At 50.8% G+C, this 21,738-nt stretch overlaps 1 protein-coding gene across 1 annotated transcript; it reads left to right on the top strand.

The window, feature by feature from the left end:
* Window positions 1–10,506: 10,506 nt before the first annotated feature.
* On the top strand, window positions 10,507–18,526 carry LOC146337018 (growth arrest-specific protein 1-like). Its single transcript, XM_084816412.1, has one exon. The coding sequence runs from the start codon at window positions 14,029–14,031 to the stop codon at window positions 14,821–14,823; it is 795 nt and encodes a 264-aa protein (XP_084672538.1). The 5' UTR covers window positions 10,507–14,028; the 3' UTR covers window positions 14,824–18,526.
* The last annotated feature ends 3,212 nt before the right edge of the window (window positions 18,527–21,738 follow it).

The raw sequence follows: 21,738 nt of genomic DNA on the forward strand, positions 1-21,738 counted from the left end.
GGGTCAGTTAGAGTTTTAGACTAGGCCTGTGAGACCCAAGTTCAAATATCCAGCTGCAAATCTCACTGGGTGACAGTGTTGTAGCAGAGCAGGAATAATGCAGAGCACAGTACTTCTTTTTCACTGCAGGAGCAATGACATAATCTGCAGGAGTGGTTTTCGCCTGTGTTGTAAATTTGGAGGGTTGTTATACAGGACTTGCTCTATTCACTCAATGATTCATTCATTCACCTGGCAGAATTCTTTCCTGTACTACTTTAAAAGACACAAAGGTGGCTGTTCTTTCCATTTAACCAGGGCTGGGAAACTTTTTTTTATGGCCAAGGACTGCACTCCTCACAGGTAAATTGTTAGGAGTGGGACCTCAGCGGTGGGCAGAGCCCATCCACAAAAGTGGATGGGTCAATTTTTCTCTTTTTTTTATGGCCAAGGACTGCACTCCTCACAGATAAATTGTTAGGAGTGGGACCTCAGCGGTGGGCAGAGCCCATCCACAAAAGTGGATGGGTCAATTTTTCTCTTTCTGGCACCCCCTTTTCTCTCTCTCTGCCACCCCTTCTATTGCCCTTTCTGCCAACACTTCTCTCTCTCTCTGTCCCCCACCCCCTTTTCTCTTTCTTTCTGCCACCCCTTCTCTCTCTCTCTCTCTCTCTCTCTGCCACTCCTTTTCTCTCTTTCTGCCAACACTTCTCTCTCTGCCACCCCCTTTTCTCTCTCTTTCTGCCAACACTTCTCTCTCTCTCTCTCTCCCCCCCCCACCCCCTTTTCTCTCTCTTTCTGCCAACACTTCTCTCTCTCTCTCCCCCACCCCCTTTTCTCTCTCTTTCTGCCAACACTTCTCTCTCTGCCACCCCCTTTTCTCTCTCTTTCTGCCAACACTTCTCTCTCTCCCCCCACCCCCTTTTCTCTTTCTTTCTGCCACCCCTTCTCTCTCTCTCTTTCTGCCACTCCTTTTCTCTCTTTCTGCCAACACTTCTCTCTCTGCCACCCCCTTTTCTCTCTCTTTCTGCCAACACTTTTCTCTCCCTCTCTCTTCCCCCCCAGCAGCAGGCTACCAGGGAAGGGAGGGATCACTCTTGCCAGAGATCTGAAATATTGCATACAGAAGGCTTTTGAAATTAGGCTAAGGGCCACTGGTTGTCCATGCTTGCATTAAATGTATGTAGGAAAGTAATATACAGTTGTCCTTCGGTCTTTTATAAAGAGCTAAAAATGAGCCTCCCCAGCAAGTTCAATTGGAGGCTGAGTCCTATATGGTACTTGAATGTTACTATCCATGGTTCCTTGAGCTCCTTGGAGGATGTGAGTGAGAGAAAGAACAAGCTGGGGCGCATCGCGGGTCAAAATGGGCCGGGGGCTGCGGCTGAGCGGCCCTGGACGCCTCCCAAAACCTACCCACCCGCGCTTGGGGAGCTGGCGGCGGCCCCAAGGACGTGCATTTCCTTGGCAACAGTTTGGGTGTCTTGGTGGGTCTCTGCAAGCTGTCGAGATGGATGGACACGAACCCCGTGTAGCCTTTCTGTGAATGTGTGAATGGCCACAATGCGGGTTTAAACGTGCACGTAATAATAATAGGATTAAAGGCCCTGCATTAAAGTGAATTTACATTGGCATTTCAACGTCAAAATGCTTTTCTTTTGGGGGGCAGGGGATGTCACCTTCCAACAGGTGCATTTTACCTGAAGTGCATTCATCGATCCTCCCTCCTTTACCCCCCTAGAGCTGCTTTGATATTTTCTAGATATGGCAAGCAGGCGAGTCATCTGTCTTATGGGTGTGTGCACCGCAGGCTTATGCGCAGGCTTTTCCTGGTGTGAACCGGACCAATGCGAATCTGCCGGAGTGGTGGTGACATTGTCAAGAATTCGTGAGCGACGGTGAAAACGGATTTCCCAAGACGCTTGCGATAAAGCCAGTAGATGTAGGTGACCTGATCCTGTTGAAATAGAGCCAGTCAAAGGCTGTCCTGAGGATTTGGCTCCTTGGATCCTGACCTTTCTAGCCTGGCTAAAGCTTGAGAATTGCTATTGCCACAGTCGCTGGAAATTCAGCCTTTGAGCTGGAGGGGAGTGGCATTCTCCGTGGGAACAGTTGCTTCCTTTGCTTGCAGAAAGAGCTGTGTTTCAAGAGAGCATTGCTGCTTCGCAGGGCATAAGACTGGGAATGCAAACCCACCCCTTTACTTGTATGCCCATCCCTCCCCCAGTGACCTTAAGCAAATGGCCTTGTCTGTTGCTGCCTCCGCCAACTGGATTGCATCTTGATGGTCAGTTTCTCAAGAGGTGTGACTACTTTTCTGCTTTGCAAGCAGGGGGACCTCCCTGGTGTTCTTCAGAGTGTTTCGAACCTCTCGTGATGTCTAAACTGTGTCGTTCATCAGGTTAAGGGCACAATCATATGCGTGTTTAGACAGAAAAAAGTCCTACAACTCCCAGCTAGCCATGCTGGCTGGGGAATGCTGGGGGCTGTAGGACTTTTTCTGTCTAAACGTGCATAGGTTTGCACCCTAAACTAACAACTTAAAGTGTGAAACCTGGTGGTGTGGTCGTCTATCCCCTGATTCAGTTCGCCTGCTCAAATTACAGCCAGGTGGGGCAGGAAGTCCTATATGGTACTTGAATGTTACTATCCATTGAGCTGAGGGTGGTATACATAAATTGACCAGCACTACACCACTGCTGGGCAATCTTGGGCCACTCATGATCCCTCAGCCTCATAACCTACCTCAGAGGGCCGTTGTGTGAATAAAATAAGAGATAGGGGGAGAACCACACTCATGGTTCCTTGAGCTCCTTGGAGGATGTGAGTGAGAGAAAGAACAAGCCCCTCTTGTCCTCGGGCAGGGCCTTGGGACTAATCAGGCACTTCCAAGCCAGTGAGTCCGCCTTCTAATATTGAGTGGCAGGAGTCACAGCCTATGACGGGGAGGCCCCCTGGGCGCTGGCCCCCTGGGCTGACTCCACCCTGTCAGAGAACACAGCATGCTCACTTGGCCGCTCCAGCAGACACGTCATTAGCTTCCCTATGTGCAGTGACATTTTGCAAGCTTCCCCGACCCACCCCAGTTCAGGCCCCAGCATGCATTGACTGGGATCTGCTCAGACAGAGGTCAAGCACATCACCTTACGCAGTGCTGGGCAGAGAGTGTTTTCTGCTTGCTGCACAGCTCAGGAGAATGATGGACAGAGGACGGGGCTTGTCCCAAATGGGCAGTTCTCAGGGCAAAGAGAGAGTTTACAGCTGCCACACATGATTCCCCACAGCATTTTGCAGCTTGCGTTCCTTTGAAGAGCTCAGAGAAAAGATGCCCCCAGGACAAGGGGAGGGGGGCTTTCTGGAGCATCTCTTCCAGTGCAAAGCATTCAGATTGATCCTTCAGATCTAGCTTTCAATTCCACAGGGTTGGATAATCTCTGCATGCACCCAAGACAGCAGCCTGCTAATCGAATCACTTTCCTACGGCAGGTACTTCTAAAGAAAATGGGGAAATTGGTTGTGCTGATTGGGTCTCAGATTCTAGATCAGGGGTGTAGATCCTCAGGACCCAGGACCAAATCTAGCCCTCTGAGGGCCCCAATCCAGCCCTCTGGGGTTCCCTAAACTGCCATGCCTCATTCCTGTGGCCCCACCCCATTTCCTCCAACCACCAATCATTGCGTGGTTTCCCAGCTTTGGTGCAGTTTTTCCCCCACTTGAAAAGGATGAAATGCTTTTCCTAAGAATTAGTTACTGGCGGGAAGAGCTTTAAGCTAAAAGATGCTGGCATTTCTTTTGTGTTTTTGGCAGTGGAGGCTGGTGGCTCTTATTTCAGTGAAGCGATGAAGCCGCTCCAGATTTCAGCCAGAACTCTAAAGGAGCTATCCAATGTGCTGGACCCATTTGGGTGTAGGGGTTAGCACTTTGGATAGCTCCTTTAGAGTTCTGTCTGGTTCTGACTGAAACACAGAGCGGATTCGTTGCCCCACTGCAACTCGAGCCACCAGCCTGCACTGATTTTTGGTACACACCCTTTTTACCTTCAGCCCCACTCACCCCTGGAATGCAGCCCCCAAGAGCTTCTCCGAACTGGAATCCAGCCCTCAAGCTCAAACAGGTTCTGCACCCCCATTCTAGAATCTGGAAAACAGAGACATGCAACCAAATGTTGCAGTGTCGAGTGCTCCTGTTCAATCAACCACATCCTCTTCCAGGAGACTTGGTTCCATTTACCCCCAGCCCAGTTTCCCATCTCATTCTACAATAGTCTGTAAGCATTCTGTGGCCAGCTAGCATGCTCAGTCAACATTAGGTTGTTGGCGGGGGGGGAATCCCAATGTCAGGGTTGCCTCTGAGCATATAGAGTGGCAGAGCAGCTCAGATTCTGAGGAAGAGCTGCAACACGTTGGGAAGGAACTTTCCCAGGCTTCAGAGGCACAGCTGGATGGAGAGGCCCTCCCTTCACACATCCTTGTGAGTGATAGCGAACAGGGGGAGGCGAGGGAAGGACAACCTGAACTCTTAGATGCAGGGTGCAGATGCAGGCACAAGCGGGGAATCGCAGGGGCTGAACTTTGGCGCTCTGCCCGATTGGCTCAGTGTCAACAGCTGCACCTAGAGGTATCACGGGAGAGGGGGAGAGTTTCTCCTCGCACCCCTTAAGTTACGAGAGTTTGCTGCCTTTTCCCAAACAGAGACCAACTTTCGTAGCTCCCCTTTGAACTCCTTGAAGGCTTTTCCTTTGTAGTCTGTGAGTCTGTAGCAATTTGCATCTGTATGCCTCATTAGGGGAAATGGAATTAAAGCCTGAAATGCAGCCTCTTGTCTGAGTGTTGATTAGGCTATTGGAGTTCTCAGCAGGGCATAAGGGGAATCCTGACAGCCTTCCTTAGGGCTTTTTTTCCTCCCCTAAATATTTTTTGTACTTCTGCAAATCATGAGGTTCCTGTACCAGCCTGCTAACACCTCCCTCTTGGGTGGCTGGCACCATTTTGGAGAAATGAAGCTGCGATTTGTATGTATGATGATGACGGACTCCAGTGGAGGCTGGTGGCTCCGATGTCAGTGGGGCCATGAATCCGCCCCAGGTTTCAGTCAGAACTCTACAGGAGCTGTCCAAGGGGTGGAAGCAGCATGGCCAGGAAGAGGCCATTCCTCCCAGCTGAAGACTCCTGACTTGGCAACAGCTATCCATGCCTTGGTTTCATCACGTTTAGCCTGCAATCCACATGGGGCTACCCTTGGAGAATGTCCAGAACCCACAATCTGTGCAAAATGTGGCAGCTTGGCTGCCAAATGCTGCACAATATTGTGAACATACTACACCAGTCTTAAAAGACCTGTGTTGGTTGCTGGTTGCTTTGGGGGCTGATTTCAAGGTCTTGATTTTAATCTTTAGGGCTGCAAACCTAAGGGCACAATCCTAGGCATATTTAGACAGAAAAAAGTCATACAACTCCCAGCATTCCCCAGGCAGCATGGCTGGCGTTGTGCCCTAAAGCCCTAAATAGCTGAGGGCCTGGCTGTCTAAGGGATCACCTGTCTCATTATGAACCTCCCCTATGCTATAAACCTTTTCAAGATATCTGGGTGGGCAACTTGTGGCCCTCCAGATGTTTTGGCCTACAATTCCCATGATCCTTCACCCTGGGTATTATAGAGGCTAAGGTCTATAAACTGATGAAACAACAAACTGTGGATTGTGGATAGTAAAATGCTGCTGTGAATACAGAAAAGGGTGCCCATTCCAGGTCACATCAAAAATCCTATCAGCTGAAGGGGGGAAGAAGTGAAGCTAAAGATTTATCCCCACCCCCAAAACCAAATTAGAGAGAGGAAAGCAAAGACTTAATCTCACACTGTCTATTTTATTATCCTTAGATCAGAGAGTTATATAACAAGAACAACAAATCATAACCCCAAGGATTATGCATTGTAAGGAAGGATGCCTCATCTTATGCAGCTTTGGGAGAATGATCCCATTATCTTTTCCCTTCTTCTCTTCACAATAAGCAATACAGGACTATACTAAATGAAACCCAGACCACTGTGTCTTTGTTTTGTGATGAAATACCTCCAAGGGAAAATCAGCCTGTACCTCATGTATGCTATGAAAAGGAATTCTCTCTCTCTCTCTCTCTCCACCGACATGTGTACATACTGTGCTGTTTGGCTTTGGGAATGGAATAACTGCTCGTCTCGCTACACCAGAAATGTCCGAGTCCATCACAACACCAGAAAGAGCACAGTACAGCCGATCTACCAACCTAGCCAAACAACAATCCCTCTCATGCCAGAAATTTGCATCAGTTTAAACCAGCTTCTTCCCCCACATCCCGCAGATAAGAGTGCGGCCGTACTTCTGGGACTATCAAAAGGTCATTTAACCCTTCCCATCGGCACAAGCAGATGATTGTGCCATGTCTGTTTGGAGGTATTTTAATTAGTACTTAAGAGAGCAGCTTTATAGGCACAGAAAGAGGTCACTGTCGATGGGAGCAGCTTATTTACTTATTAATTAATTATTATATTTATATCCTGCTTTCCCCGCTCTGGAATGGAACCTAAAGCAGCTTACATGGTCCTTCTCCTCCTCTCCATTTTATCCTCACAACAACCCCGTGAGGTAGGCTAGGCTGAGCGTCAGTGACTGGCCCAAAGCCACCCAGTGAGCTTCATGTCCGAGTGGGGACTAGAACCCGGATCCCCTGAGTCCCAGTCCAACACTATAACCACTACACCATGCTGGCTCTCTTATCGCTGGCATATTTTACCTGTGCTGAGGGAACTGCCTTGGCTGCATATATGCTGGCAGGCCAGAGTTAAGGTTTTGGTCCTTGTTTACAAAGCCCTGAACAACGCAGGACCAGGAACCTAAGAGAACACCTGACCCCCTACCAGCCTGCTTGGTTGCTGTGCTCACCAGGAGATACTTTCCTTGTGGTTCCCAAGATTTTGGAGATCTGGTCCATCAGGGATTGGAATCAGGTCTTTAGTATTGTAGCCATCATCTGAACCCAGGGCTGGTCCAAGACATTTTGCTGCTGGAGGCGAAGGACAAGATGGTGCCCCTTCCTAGTCCATATGCAAAAGCCAACTGGATTGGCAGAGGACTCTTTCTTTAACACTGACGATGGGATATCTGCCTCTACTACACCTGCAGGTAGCAGTCTAACTTAGGGGGTGCAGGCCAGGCCAGGTGGCATACAGCTCTGTCCTCCGACACCTTGCTGCCACTTCCCAGCATTTGCTGCCTGAGGCAACTGCTTCACTGTGCCTGATGGTAGGGCCGGCCCTGTCTGAACCCTGAACGCCATGCATATAATAGTCAGTGCAAGCCGTTACATCCTGGGACAAAATGTCACCGGGCTGCTAGGCCAGGAAGCAAAGAGGACAACAGAGGCTGTAAGTACAATAGATGCTTACGGGTGCAATCCTGTGCATGTTTAGATAGAAGAAAGTCCTACACAACTTTGGGGGTTGTATGGGAAATGTTGGGAGTTGTAGGACTTTTCTCTGTCTAAACATGCACAGGATTGCACCCTAAATCTACATATATTTGCATCTGACTAAAATAGGTTTAGAAATGGAGGGAGGGGGAAGCAGACGTCCTTTGTTTTTAGGTATCCATGTATCTATATCATAGCAGGCACCATCTCAAAAGTGGCATAACCCTTTTTGTTTGAGCTGAAAGGCAGAGTGCCTCTTCACAGAGGGAACATCTCCTCAAACTACTAGAGAAAACTACCCAATTTGGCTTCTTATTGACTTGCTTTTTTTTTTTAACCTAGTACACCACCTAAAAATATCACCAGCTTATTAATATAAAACCTGTCTAGCTTCCTGCTATTTCTGTTTTGCATTTCCACTTAATGTTTCACCTAAGGATGGATACAGATCTGCGTAACAGCTGGATTTTATATTTTCAAAAATGGGGGATCAACCATAGTTTGTTTCTTCATTCCAATTGTCCTTCATGTAACGTGACACTACACAGCATTTAGTAAAGCCTAATTTAGATACTTGCTACCTCCTCCCACATTCCATCTTAAGACTGCAGCGATGAAAGAGGGTGAACAGCTGTATTTTCTGTCACTGCTGTGAATCTGTTAGAGCGGGGGTGAGCAACCTGCAGCCCTAGGGCCACAAAGGGGCTCAGAGTAATTTCAAAAGCCCTCTGCAAGCAATTGAGTCAGACCTCTGGCAAGAGTGATCTATCCCTCCTCTGGCAGGAGGAAGACAGAGAGAGTGAGACAAAAGGGGGCAGCAGAGAGAGGGGGGCAGCACACACAGAGAGAGATGGTGGCAAAGAGAAAGAGACAAAAAGGGGTGGCACAGAAAAAGAGAGAAGGTGATAGAGAAAGGAGAAAGGGAGCGACCGAGACAAAAGGGCGTGGTACAGAGGGAGTGAGAGAGAGGATGGTGGAGAGACAAAAAGGGTGGCAGAGAGAGAGGGAAAGAGGGTGGCAGACAGAGGGAGACAGTGCATGCATGGCAGAAAGAGACAATAGGGGTGGCACAGAGAAAGAGAAAGGGTGGCAGGAAGAGAGAGAAAAGGGGATGGCAGAGGGAGACAACAGGGAGTGGCTGCAGGAGGGAGGGAGAGGGGAGAGAAAGCGCAGCGGCCCTACACACCACTGGCTTCAGCAGCCAACAGATTACCCTTAGGGAATGCGGCCCTTGACAGAAAAAAAGTTCCCTACCCCTTCATTAGAGAGATGGGCACAATGTCAGAGTTATAGCCTGGCAACTTTAATTGCAACTTGGCATCACTACATGCAGAAGTTCACATGCCTTGGCTCCGAGGATACGACTTCAAAGACACAGTGGTTAATTCGCAAAGGGTACGGTGTCCTTCTCATCCAGGGGCCTCATAAATGTGACTGTGCTGTTTTCAGTGGTAACCCTTACTTGTCATTGTGGGGGAGGGGGGGTCTTCTCACACGGGTGGCTGACCAGAGTAACTGCCAGCGTCACGCTTGCTTTAAGACATGCGTTGCTGATCGCAAGGTGGACGTTACGCTGTCGCGTTTCAATCCCATCCACTACCCAGTGTAGAAAACCGGCGTGTGTCCATCTTGCTTTGCAGCTGGGGGCAGATTTCATCCTGCTTTGGGTAGAATGTTCACCCTATTTTGGAACAGAATTGTCTGGATGTCCTGCTCCGGTTCCCTCCCACAGGCACACATCCCCACCCCGCCCCCAGCGAAAGGGAAATCGCGGGGGCCTTTGTGCCTTTGTCCAGCTGCCAAGAATCCCACTCTCTGTTCCTTGCTCGCCCTTTCTCCTTCGCTTGCTTTCTGAAAGCCCTCCCCACCCTCGGAAGGGTGTGGAAATTGGCTTCGTTTCCATTTCAATAGCCAGAGAGAAATGGAGTGAACCGTACCACTGCTCCCGCAGCTTGTGGAGTGCGCTTTGTCAAGGCAGTGGCAGCCGAACAGAGGCCCTCAGGAAAAGGCCATTGGCAGGCTGTAGGGCGTGAACAATCGTCTCGCCCATAAAGGCGCCCAGCTCACCGCATGGCCCAGGCAGGACAAAGGAGAGGAACTGGCCCAGAAAATGCTATTCAGTGTGTCACTGGCCGTGATTAACAGCCACTCCCGACCCCCAAACCCTAGTTCTGCAAGCACCACTGTAGCTCTTTGCGCTCATGTGCCTGTAGGAGCATAGGAAACTGCTTTAGACCGAGTCGGGCCCCTGGTCTAACTTGCCCAGTATTGTTGACACTGACCGGCAGTGGCTCTCCGGGGCTTCCGGCATAAGTTTTTCCAGCCCTACCAGAAGCCAGGAATCGAACCTGGGACCTTCTGCATGCCTAGCATGTGTGCTGCCACTGAATTATGGCCCCTTGAACGTTTGCACAAATGAACATTTGACACGCACACACAGAATCACCAGAGCAAAACAAGCACACTGCTTCACCTCGATGGAAGTCACAAGCACACTGGCTGCTGCAGCAGAAACTACACTGGTGCAAACATTCATTCCCCATAGAACAGAATGCACGTGGGGGGAATGGGATCATGCCCCTTAATAACTCTCATGCCAATTTCTACATGTTCAGGGCCCTGTTCGCACCTATGTGCACAGGCTCCCTGCACATGATTTGCACCCTGCCCAAAAGAGGAAGGAAAAGTATTTTTTCATGTAAGGCATTTGTTTTCTGCCCTTCATAGACATTTAACCCAGGCTGGTTTACAAAAATGGAGGTTATGGCTTGCCTGTAGGGGCCCCCTATGCACAATCCAACGTATGCTTGCAGGTCCCTGTGCAATTGATCCCACTTCCCTCCCCATGCATTCATTTCTACACAAAATGAGCAGCTTTACAGGGCTACTCTGCCTTCTTGCTGCATGACGTCTCTTATACAGGGCCATTGGTCCCACTAGCCTAGTATTATGTACTCTGGGAGGTGTCAGCCTTTGGAGGTCTCAGAAGGGGTGTAATAACCCAGGGACCCGATCTACTCAGGATCCAGTCAAAACAGATTCTTCGGTTACTGAGATGAAACAAGAACACTTGTGTAAAAGAATGACATATGGTTTATTGAATACAGAGTTGTAACATGGATGCAGAATATAATCAATACATGCAAAAGAAAGCTTACACCTGCCCCTCAGTCGGTAAATCACAGTTCCCACAATGGGTGTTGCATTGGTTCCCTGGATGCAACGGGGTGTCATTCCAAAGACTGTGGGCTTCTGGGAAGGGGGATGCCCTTCCTCTTCCCAAAGTGAGAACGAAGAGCCAGCTTGTGTATTTGGATTTTATAGGTGTCTCTCCTAAGCTCCAGAAACTGTCAGAACAACCCCCCGCCTTTTCACCAAGGAGAAAAAGGCAGCAGGGGTGTATGTTTAATTTTTGTGAACCGCCCAGAGAGCTTCAGCTATTGGGAGGTATAGAAATGAATGAATGAATGAATGAATGTTGTAACTTTTCCATCTACATTGGCTGCCAGTCCATTTCCTGGCCGGATTCAAAGGGCTGATATTAACATTCAAAGCTCTAAATGGTTTGGGGCCAGATTATCTGAAGGGTCGCCTCCTCCCATTTAAACAAATCGTTTTTAGTTCAAAGTTCTTTTAGTTATATGTTGTTTGTCCGTATGTTTTATGTAACTGGTTTTTAAACTTTGTATATTGTGTTTTAATGTTTTAACATTTGCAAACCACCCAGGGAGATTCGGCTATGGGGCGGTATAGAAATATAATAAATAAATAAATAAAATGAGCGTTGGCTATGGGCGGTATAGAAATGTAATAATAAAAAATAATAAATTAGGGATAGGGATGGCGCAGGCACCTGATTCGTCTGGGAACCCAGCAGAACCCCCCCCCACCTGCACCCCCAAGCCCCACTCGCCGCGCCCCTGCCCAGGCGAGCGGCCCGCACTCACACTGGTGGCCTCATCAAGCTCCGTGGTCACCTTTTGAAAAATAAAACGGCGATCGCAGAAATGAGCATATTTGTGCATGCATGGAAAACGCGCATTTTGCAAATGCACATAGTTGCAAATGCGAAAATGTGCATGTTTTGCAAATGTGTATATTTGTGTATGAGCAAAATGTGCATTTTTGTGAAAATGCACATTTTGGAGCGTACACAAATATGTGCATTTTTGCAGTTGCCATTTTGTTTTTAAAAAACTGGCAACTGCAGAGCTTGACAAGGCCGCCAGGTTGAGTGCAGGCTGCTTGCCGAGCATGGGAGGGGCTCAAGCACAGTCCAGGGACTGGCGAGTGGGGGCAGGGGCTGGGCAGGTGCCTGGAGAACCCAGATGAGGGTGGGTTTGCACATCCCTAATTAGGGATGCGAATGACTAATCCGGGGTTGGGGCAACCTTCTGCATACAAACCACAATCTACCACTGAGCTATGGGGCCTCCCCACTAAATACCAAAGGGTGATCCGAGAGCTGCACTGGACCTATCACAGCCTTCTCTAATCTGGTATCTTCCAGATATGTTGGACTACAACTCTCAGAATCCTCCAGCCAGCATAGAGGGTACCAGGCTGGGGAAGGCTGACCTATTTGCATGGCGTTATATGACATGCAGTTAGGGATGGAGGAGAATTCCACCACGGACCCCAATGAGGCCAGCTTACAATCCATGAACAAAGAAGACAGTCCCTGCCCACAGGCTTACAATCTAAAAAAGACAAAACACACAAGGAAAAGGCAATGGGGAGGAGAAAAAAGAATGAGGTAGACTGTCAGCAGAGCTGGTGGGATGGCCCTGTTCCCCCTTCTCATCTCCCATGGGAGGGGCAGTCCAATTGGAGCATGCCCTGATGTTCCCTTTGCCTGCTCCCTCACTCTTTCTTCCCCACAGGGCCATGGATGTCAGTTAGTCCTCTGGGGCGGGGCGGGGCCTCCAACTATATGTATACAAAGCTATGGGTTGTATCCAATGTTAGTCCTACTTAGGTTACCTGAAGGATTGCCTGCCTCCATATATACCTGTCTGGACCCTAGGAACATCCTCAGACGCCCTGCTTTGGGGGCACCAGCTGAATGAGGTGAGGCAGGAGGCTACTGAGGAGGCCCTTTCACTGGTGGCACCATAGTTGTGGAAGGAGCATCTCAGAAAGGCTCGCTGGCACCTACATTGTGGTCTTTTAAGCATCAGGTGAAGACCTTTTTATTATCCCAGGCTTTTTAGCCCTTCCGTTTTAAAAATGGTGTTGGTGCATTTTTAGATCTTTGCACGGCTGCTGGCTTTTATCTTGGGTCCTACTTTAGTCTTTTTTAAACTTACGGCTTTTATATTGTTTTACTATGTTATTGCATTTATTATGTTTTTTCGGGGTGGTATAGGAACATAATAAACAAATGCAGCCTTGAAGACCCATCGAAATGAACGGGACTTAAGTTAGTCACCTAACAAGTCTCATTCATTTCAGTGGGTCACCTCTACAGAGGACTAAGATTGGATCCAACCCTGTATCAGAATGTAGAGTCAATGGGATGGATGAACTTCTGAGCCGATGCTCCACAGCCCTGGCAAAGGTTGTCCAGTCGTTCAGTCATGCCCGACTCTTTGTGACCCCATGGACCATAGCACGCCAGGCCTTCCAGTCCTCCGCTCTCTCCCGGAGTGTGCTCAAGTCCATATTCATTGCATCGGTGATGCTATCCAGCCATCTCATTCTCTGCCGTCCCCTTCTCCTTTTGCCTTCAGTCTTTCCCAGCATCAGGGTCTTTTCCTGGGAGTTTCCTCTTTGCATTAGGTGGCCAAAATATTTGAGCTTCAGCTTCAGTATCTGTCCTTCCAATAAGCACTCAGGCCTTCTGGCAGAGGTATAAAGGATGAAAACAGCCTCTCCTCTCCACCCCCCCCACATGGAGTTGCAGCCCCGTCTGGAAAAGGCCTGAAGACCACACCCGCTGTACAGGGCGAAGAGGAGAGGCTAGGAAGAAGGGGAGGGAGAGATGGAGCGGAGTTCAAGGGAACAATGAGCCTGTAACTGCCTAGAAGATGAATGCGGGGAGAGCCCCTCCGTCCCTCCTCCCATTTCGCGCCCGAAGAAGACGTGCGGGCTGGGGACGCGCATTTGGCACCGAGGTCCGCTCGGAAGCGAAGCGTTCTCCAGAGCCCGTCCAGGCTTTCGGGAGAGAGAGACGCGGGCAGGCCGAAACGCGCAGGAGCCCCGTCCCCCCAGGGGTGCCGCTCCCCACCCGAGCCCTAACGGAGTTGCCGTTTGTGATCTCTCGACGGCATCTGCTGAGCAAGCGGGTGATCAGCGCGGACCAAAGGCAGGCCTCCCCTGCCCCGCCGGGCAGCAGAATCCCGGGCAGCTCTGCCTCGGCCAGAGCGCTCCGCGCTTGAGCAAAGGAGTCGAGCGGCCCCGACTCTCCCTGCCGGCGCTGGAAACCGGCAAACGGATTTCGCCGACGTGCCCCGGACCTGCGGCCACGCGCGACCCGGGGATCCGGCTTCAAGCGCTGGGCCGCGCCCTCGAGCTGCAGCTGCGCGCGCCTGCGACGAAGGCCGCGAGAGGAGCCTTCGCAGCCGCCTCCGGACCCGGAGTCCGAGCCAGGCGCGCGCGAGCCATGTGGCCGCCGCTGCTGCTGCTGCTGCTGCTGCCGCCGCCGCCGGGCTGCCCGCGGGCCCAGGCCGTCGGCGAGCCCTGCTGGGCGGCGCTGCTCCGCTGCCAGGACGAGCCGGACTGCGGCTCCGCCTACAGCCAGTCGCAAGCGGCCTGCCAGCCAGTCCTGGGCGGGGAGGAGCCCGCGCCCGGCGGCGGCGGCGGCGCTGCCCCGTCTTGCCCCAGCCACTGCATCGGCGCGCTGGTGCGGCTGAACCGCAGCCGGAGCGGGCCGGCCCTGGAGCGCTGCGCGTGCGGGCAGGACGCGCGCTGCCGCCGGCTGAAGGCGGCCATCGAGCCGTGCCTGCCCCGCCCCTCCCGCGGCGGCCTGGGCTGCACGGCCGCCCGCTTCCGCTGCCAGCAGGAGCCCGCCTGCCGAGCGCCCCTGGCCGCGTACCTGGCCCGCTGCGGGCAGCTCTTCAACGGGCGGCGCTGCACGGGCGCCTGCCGCGCGGCCATCGGGCAGCTGCTGGCCGCGCCCGGCGGGCCCGCGCTGGAGCGCTGCGTCTGCGACGGCACCGAGCGGCCCTTCTGCCAGGTGCTCAAGGCCAACATGGGCCGCCTCTGCTTCGGGGGGCCCGCGCCCGCGCCCCCCCAGGGCGGCGGCGGCGACGAGGAGGAGCGGCTCCTGCGGGGGGGGGACGACGAGAGCGCGCCGCCGGGTGGCGTCGCGCGGAGGAGCTCCGGCGGCCGAGCGCGCGTCTCCGCGGCCTCGTGGCGCGTCTTGGCGCTGGGCGTCCTCCGCTTCGGGCTTCTTTAGGCGGAGGTTTCCCTGCCGGATCCATACCCGAGGAGGAGGAGGCCGAGGCCCGGCCGGGAGCCTCCCTCGCCACCGCCGGGGCGCATCGCGGGTCAAAATGGGCCGGGGGCTGCGGCTGAGCGGCCCCGGACGCCTCCCCAAACCTACCCACCCGCGCTTGGGGAGCTGGCGGCGGCCCCAAGGACGTGCATTTCCTTGGCAACTGTTTGGGTGTCTTGGTGGGTCTCTGCAAGCTGTCGAGATGGATGGACACGAACCCCGTGTAGCCTTTCTGTGAACGTGTGAATGGCCACAATGCGGGTTTAAACGTGCACGTAATAATAATAGGATTAAAGGCCTTGCATTAAAGCGAATTTACATTTCAACGTCAAAATGCTTTTCTTTTGGGGGGCAGGGGATGTCACCTTCCAACAGGTGCATTTTACCTGAAGTGCATTCATCGATCCTCCCTCCTTTACCCCCCTAGAGCTGCTTTGATATTTTCTAGATATGGCAAGCAGGCGAGTCATCTGTCTTATGGGTGTGTGCACCGCAGGCTTATGCGCAGGCTTTTCCTGGTGTGAACCGGACCAATGCGAATCTGCCAGAGTGGTGGTGACATTGTCAAGAATTCGTGAGCGACAGTGAAAATGGATTTCCCAAGATGCTTGCGATAAAGCCAGTAGATGTAGGTGACCTGATCCTGTTGAAATAGAGCCAGTCAAAGGCTGTCCTGAGGATTTGGCTCCTTGGATCCTGACCTTTCTAGCCTGGCTAAAGCTTGAGAATTGCTATTGCCACAGTCGCTGGAAATTCAGCCTTTGAGCTGGAGGGGAGTGGCATTCTCCGTGGGAACAGTTGCTTCCTTTGCTTGCAGAAAGAGCTGTGTTTCAAGAGAGCATTGCTGCTTCGAAGGGCATAAGACTGGGAATGCAAACCCACCCCTTTACTTGTATGCCCATCCCTCCCCCAGTGACCTTAAGCAAATGGCCTTGTCTGTTGCTGCCTCCGCCAACTGGATTGCGTCTTGATGGTCAGTTTCTCAAGAGGTGTGACTACTTTTAAGCTTTGCAAGCAGGGGGACCTCCCTGGTGTTCCCCAGACTGTTTCGAACCTCTTGCGATGTCTAAACCGTGTCATTCATCAGGTTAAGGGCACAATCATATGCGTGTTTAGACAGAAAAAGTCCTACAACTCCCAGCTAGCCATGCTGGCTGGGGAATGCTGGGGGCTGTAGGCCTTTTTCTGTCTAAACGTGCATAGGTTTGCACCCTAAAGTAACAGCTTAAAGCGTGAAACCTGGTGGTGTGGTCGTCTATCCCCTGATTTGGTTCGCCTGCTCAAATTACAGCCAGGTGGGGCAGGAAGTGTTGCATTGGCCAGCTTATCATTTATGATGTCTCTCCATAGCTGCTTTGTGTGTGGGGTGGGGGGCTATTGGGAGGGGGCATGATTTGGCTAAAATTGGGAGGAGTTAAGGTGGGGGCTTGTGGATTTTATTACAAGGCCTTTTGGCCTCCCCCGCCTTCATAAGTCAAGCAAAGCAACTACAACTCCCCCACCCCCCTGGTCCACTGCTGCTGCACTGAAAACCTGGGGAGAGTGGCAGAGATGGATAGCTGTGCTTGTCTTATCTGCTTTCAGTGCTTGGGTTGGATTTGGAAGCCAAAGGGAAGTGAAGGCAGACATTATGCTGCTGGGTCCTTCTGCCTGAAAGGACCAGTATCCCTTAAAGCCCTGATGTCCATGCATGTAGCCCCGCCTGTGTCTCTCCTCCCCAGTGGTCAGGCCTTATTTGGTGTGCCTTTGTTTAGTGACAGCGAAAGAGAAGGCAGCGTTAGCCTAGGACAGTGGCGTTGAACCTCTTCCAGCCGGAGGCCTGGATTCCATTTTGGAGACGCTCCCGGGGGCCGCATTCCAGGGGTGGGCCGGGGTGAAGGCAAAAGTGTACAGGGGGTACCAAAAATAAAAAGGTAAAGGTGTCCCCAACCAGTCGTGTCCGACTGAAGGGTGCAGCGCTCATCCCCGTTTCTAAGCTGAAGAGCCAGCGCTGTCCGAAGACGCTTCCGTGGTCATGTGGCCGGCATGACTGAACACCGAGGTGCACGGAACGCTGTTACCTTTCCCGCCGAGGCGGTACCTATTTATCTACTTGCAATTTCTTGCTTTCGAACTGCTAGGTTGGCAGAAGCTGGCACTGAAGACGGGAGCTCACTCCGTCACGCAGCACTCGGGTCTCGAAGTGCTGACCTGCCGACCTTCCAGTCTGCAGTTCAGCATCTTAACCACTAAGCCACCATGGCCCCGACCAAAAATACCAGCATATTTTAGCTTAAAGATCTCACTGCCAGCTTTTGGAGAAGAATTCCAACCTATTAGAAATGGGGGGAGGGAATTCAGAAAATCTGGGAAACCATCAAACCATTGGTGGTCAGGTGAAAGGGGCATGGCTATCTTGGGAATCCTGGTGGGCCAGATTTGGCCCACAGGCCTGAGATTCAACATCCCTAGCCTAACACATCCTACATTATGGCTCAGCTGTGGGCAGACTTCAGGCTTTTGAGGTCTGCGTTGGTGTGTTTTACTAGCATCACGAGGTTCCCCAACTGGACCCCATGTACAAAATAGTGGCTTGGGGTGATGGGTAAAGGGTGGAGCCAGATGCAAAATGATGGCTTAGGGGGCGGAGCCAATTACGGACAGGTAAGAGTACAAATCTACATCTGAGCACCTGTCACCATTGTTACACCTGTTGGGGAGTTGGAAACCCTTGTGCCCGTCTGCAAATCATCCAGTGATCCCTCAGCAGATTGTGATCTACTTTAACCATCTTGGTTGTAGCTGAGTGCCAAGATGTTAATTTTCCATCGTCTCTCTGCAGGTCACTCATCAGTGGGGGCAGTGAGGGGGGGCAGATTTATAGCCAGCAGCTGTGCCTGCTGTGCCAGGCTTGGCTAGTTTCTTGTTTCAGTTTTGATCATGCTAGCCTGGGCTACAACCTCCTTGGTCAGTGACCTGTTTTGCTTGATCACTGCAGCCCACCATGGCTTATTTATTTAAACCACAGTGGGTTGCGGCGTTTGCAGGTGCCAGGTTGCTGATTCAAGTCCACCACCGCAGCTTCTTGTGTCGTCTGAACTCGGCGAGGGTGGTTTGCTGGGGCGGGTAACAAACCACCCCCCAAACCCGACAACAGGCTATGGCTTCTGGGTGGGTTGTTACCCACCGCAGCAAACCACCCTCGCCAGGTTTGGAGAACATGAGAGGCCGTGTTTGGCGAGGGTCATTATGAAGAGAGCTTCGGCTATTGGTTGGTATAGAAATGGAATGAACGAATGACTGAATGAATGAATAAATCGGGCCGGCATGCGACTGGCACACTTGAGGTGGTTAACAAGCCACAGTGGCTCATTAACCACCATTGTGTTGTGCAAAGTGTGTGTAGATCGAGACCTCCATCAATTGCTATTCCTTTGTGTATATGTACTTTGTGCATATGTACTTCACCATTTCTCTCTCCCCACCTCCCCCATCTGCCTCGGGCATGTTGTGTATAGAGAATTGTGGGGGGGGGGAGGCTGCTGTGAGCAGATGTGTTGCCCTAAGCACCCTTCTGCCAATTGCTATAAAATCTCTTGAATTATGTAGGTGTGTGGCAAGGGGAAAGCTGCAGAACTGTAGAAAAAACTGTATTTCACTGCAACTTTTATAAAGTTTTTGACAGCACATCTATCGACACTGCTGGTGTTGCTCTTGTGACATTTTGCGAGTCAGACAGAAGTTAGGCAAGCATGCCAAGAATAAACAAAAGGCCCTGCAGAATAAGAACAGCCATAATCAATAAAGGCAAATTGTCCCCATTGCAGTAGGAGAAAAGCAACAAATTGGGTGATTCAAAAGGCCTTCATGCAAAGCCAGGTTTTTGCCTTGACTCCTGGAGACACTCAGGGTTGGGCCCAGGCAGGTCTCCCTAGAGAGGGCATTCTGTAAAGTTGGTGCCACTACTGAGAAGGCCCGGCCCCTGTGGACACGTCAGTTGCCGAGGGCACATGGAGCAGATTGTCTGTTGTTCAATAAAGGACTCAGGAAGGCATGTACTGGAGGAAGTCCTAAAAAGCACCTTGATCCCAAGCTGTATAGGGCTTTTAAAAGGCAAGAATCAGCCCCTTCAGTTGAGCATGTCAATGAACAGGTATCCAGCACAGGGGTAGGCAACCGGGTGCTCTACAGATATCTACAACTCCCACAAGCCGTAAGGTTATGGATGATGGGAGTTGTGGTCCAAAGCATCTGGAGGGAACCAGGTTATGGGATCTAGCCCATGAAAGCTTAGGTACAATAAGATGCAGTGACACCGTTGCTTTTGCTACAACAGACTAACCTTGCTATCCCCGTCTGGAATGTATTTGCAGGGTAGGGAAAACACTGCAAGCTTGATCCCCTGAGCTCGCACAGCCCTTTGAATGATTTCTCCAGTTCTGCCTTACTGGGACTGTTTCAGTAAGGACCTTTCAAATTGTGTGCCTGTTTTCTGTTATTGGAATTTGCTGCTGTGTCCACGCTTTGGCCATAATTGGACATGAGCATTCTGCAATTGGCAACATACAAGTGTGGGATTTGGTAGTGACTGGAATTCGGGCAACCGCAGAATGTCAGCTTTCATTGCATTTTTTTTTTTTTTAAATAGCAAGTTCCTGGTCCTTAAGGCTGTCACAATAGGCTGAAAACTTGGTGGAAATGTGCTCGGGGAACTTTCTGAATCTGTGGAACAGGGGTTGAGGGTGCGCTGAACTAGATTTGGGGGTGATGGAAGCAAGTCTCCACCACACTGCATAGCACATCGCTCCAATCTCTGTGATGAGCTGTAAGCATCGGTAATGCAACATAAGCAAATGTGTTCTTTAGATTTCTTTCTGCATATTTATAAGGCACAGAAAAGCCCTGCAGGCAAGACTCAGAAGCAGAGTGCTGGCGATACAGTCACTCCAACCTGCTTGTGAGAAAGAATCCCCCAAGTCTCTGAGCATGGGCAGAGTGCTTTGAGTTCTCCTCTGCATTGTTATATCCAACTGTTGTGCTACAATTACAGGTTAAGTGAAAGCACTTTGCCCAGGCCCAGAGAACAGGTGGGTGGGATGGGGGGGGCTCATGTGCACGCAGCCAAGTGTCGCTAACACAGTTGTACTTAGGTCAGCATGGGCCAAAGCAGAGAGAGGAAACGGCAGGCCAAGACCACAGCTTGGCATTAGTTGCTACAGCGGGCACAAATTAATGACATAATTGGAGTCGATGTCCCTCCCTTGAAGAGTTTCTTGTCTGGGTTTCATGTCCTGCAGTTTCAGTTGCTGTTACTGAGTGTATATATCACACAGCCTCCAATGGAAGTTTCCCTCTGTGGGTGAATTGCACCTTTAAAGGAAGGGGGCAATTTCTGTTGGGACTGTGACACAGGAGGAAAAGTTAAAACCCCTTCCCTGCAGTCCTGATCTCTCCCCCCTCCCCTGCTCCTGCAGCTGCTATAGGTAAGTTTACAAAAATACATACCATGTTAAAGCATGTCCTTAACGTCATGTGTAGCATGTCCTTATGACACTTAATCCATAAAGTAAAACGTAACACAGATTAAGTGCATCTTAATGCCATTGAGACCCCTCTCCATTCTATCTACAGAAATATGCACCATAAAACATATTTTTCAAATACATGGGGTTGCATCCATTATTAGTGCTACTTAGAGTAGACCTATTGAAATGAATGGGTCTACTCCAAGTATTTTTATTACATTTATATCCCATCTGTCTTCCTCCAAGGAACCCAAGGTGGCTTACATGATCCTCCTCCTGTCCTCTCCATTTTATCCTCACAACAACCTTGTGAGGTAGCTTAGGCTGAGAGTCAGTGACTGGCCCAAAGGCACCCAGGGAGCTTCATGGCCAAGTAGGGATTAGAACCTGGATCTCCTGAATCCTGGTCCAACACTGTAACCACTACACCACACTGGCCTAACACTGGATACAACTCATGGTTGATAGGAATTGGAAAGATAAGACCTCCCCAAGCACGTTGGGGGTGGAGGAATCATTTGATAAAGAGAGCAATATTGACATCTTCCTTCAACAACCTTCCAAAGAACACCCAAAATAAGTAGTCAGGGTCCACCCACCAATCCATCTATATTCAGAAATACAAAAGCCAAGATAGAGGACATTTCTGGAGCCTTGGCAGTCATGGGGCTTCTTCACACTGGGCTTTTATCCTGCGATTGAGATGGCTCCTTCATGGAAGTTTGTGGGCTCTTTACATGATGCCCTGACCCTCCTGCACTGAATGCCTTTTGTTCTGTTTTTAAATAGATCGCAGATCATGAGCTATCAAATTACCCCGTTGTGTTCCGCTTCAGTTTCCTCCGTGAAAAGAGGGAAAGCAGCAAGAAGAGGAGCGAGATCAATGAAAGACATGGAAGACTCAGATATGGGGGAGAAGGAGGGGGAAAGTGGGGGAGGGAGCATGTGTAAAGGGAGTCTGCATTTAAAATGGAAGCAGAAAGCCCCGTTTTAATAGCAGGATTTTAGGGTGGTGTAGAGATGCCCAGCATCTGAAATGGTGCCCCTTTATAGAATCTGTCACTGGGAATGTTTCTACATTAAGGCTGCAACCCTGTGCTCACTTACCTGGGAGTAAGTTCTGTGGAACACATTGGGACTTAGATCTGAGTAGACATGAACAGGACTGCACTGCAACTCAGATCAGTGAAAGATCATGGAAGATTCAGATACAGGAAGAAGGAGGGGAGGAAGCGCATGTAAAGGGAGTCAGGGGTGACCTGCATTTAAAACGGAAACAGAAAGCCTCACGTTAAATACAGGATTTTAGGCTGGTGTAGAAATGCCCAGAGAACAGTTCGGCTGAGCAGGCAAACACTTAGAGGTCGCGGGA

The sequence above is a fragment of the Heloderma suspectum genome, chromosome 11, assembly GCF_057233095.1.
Source record: "Heloderma suspectum isolate Gila_16-S chromosome 11, 16-S_ref, whole genome shotgun sequence".
Classification (NCBI taxonomy): Eukaryota; Metazoa; Chordata; class Lepidosauria; order Squamata; family Helodermatidae; genus Heloderma; species Heloderma suspectum.

Coding starts and splice junctions, on each gene's coding strand:
- LOC146337018 (XM_084816412.1), top strand. CDS start 14,029: ATGTGGCCGCCGCTGCTGCTGCTGCTGCTGCTGCCGCCGCCGCCGGGC.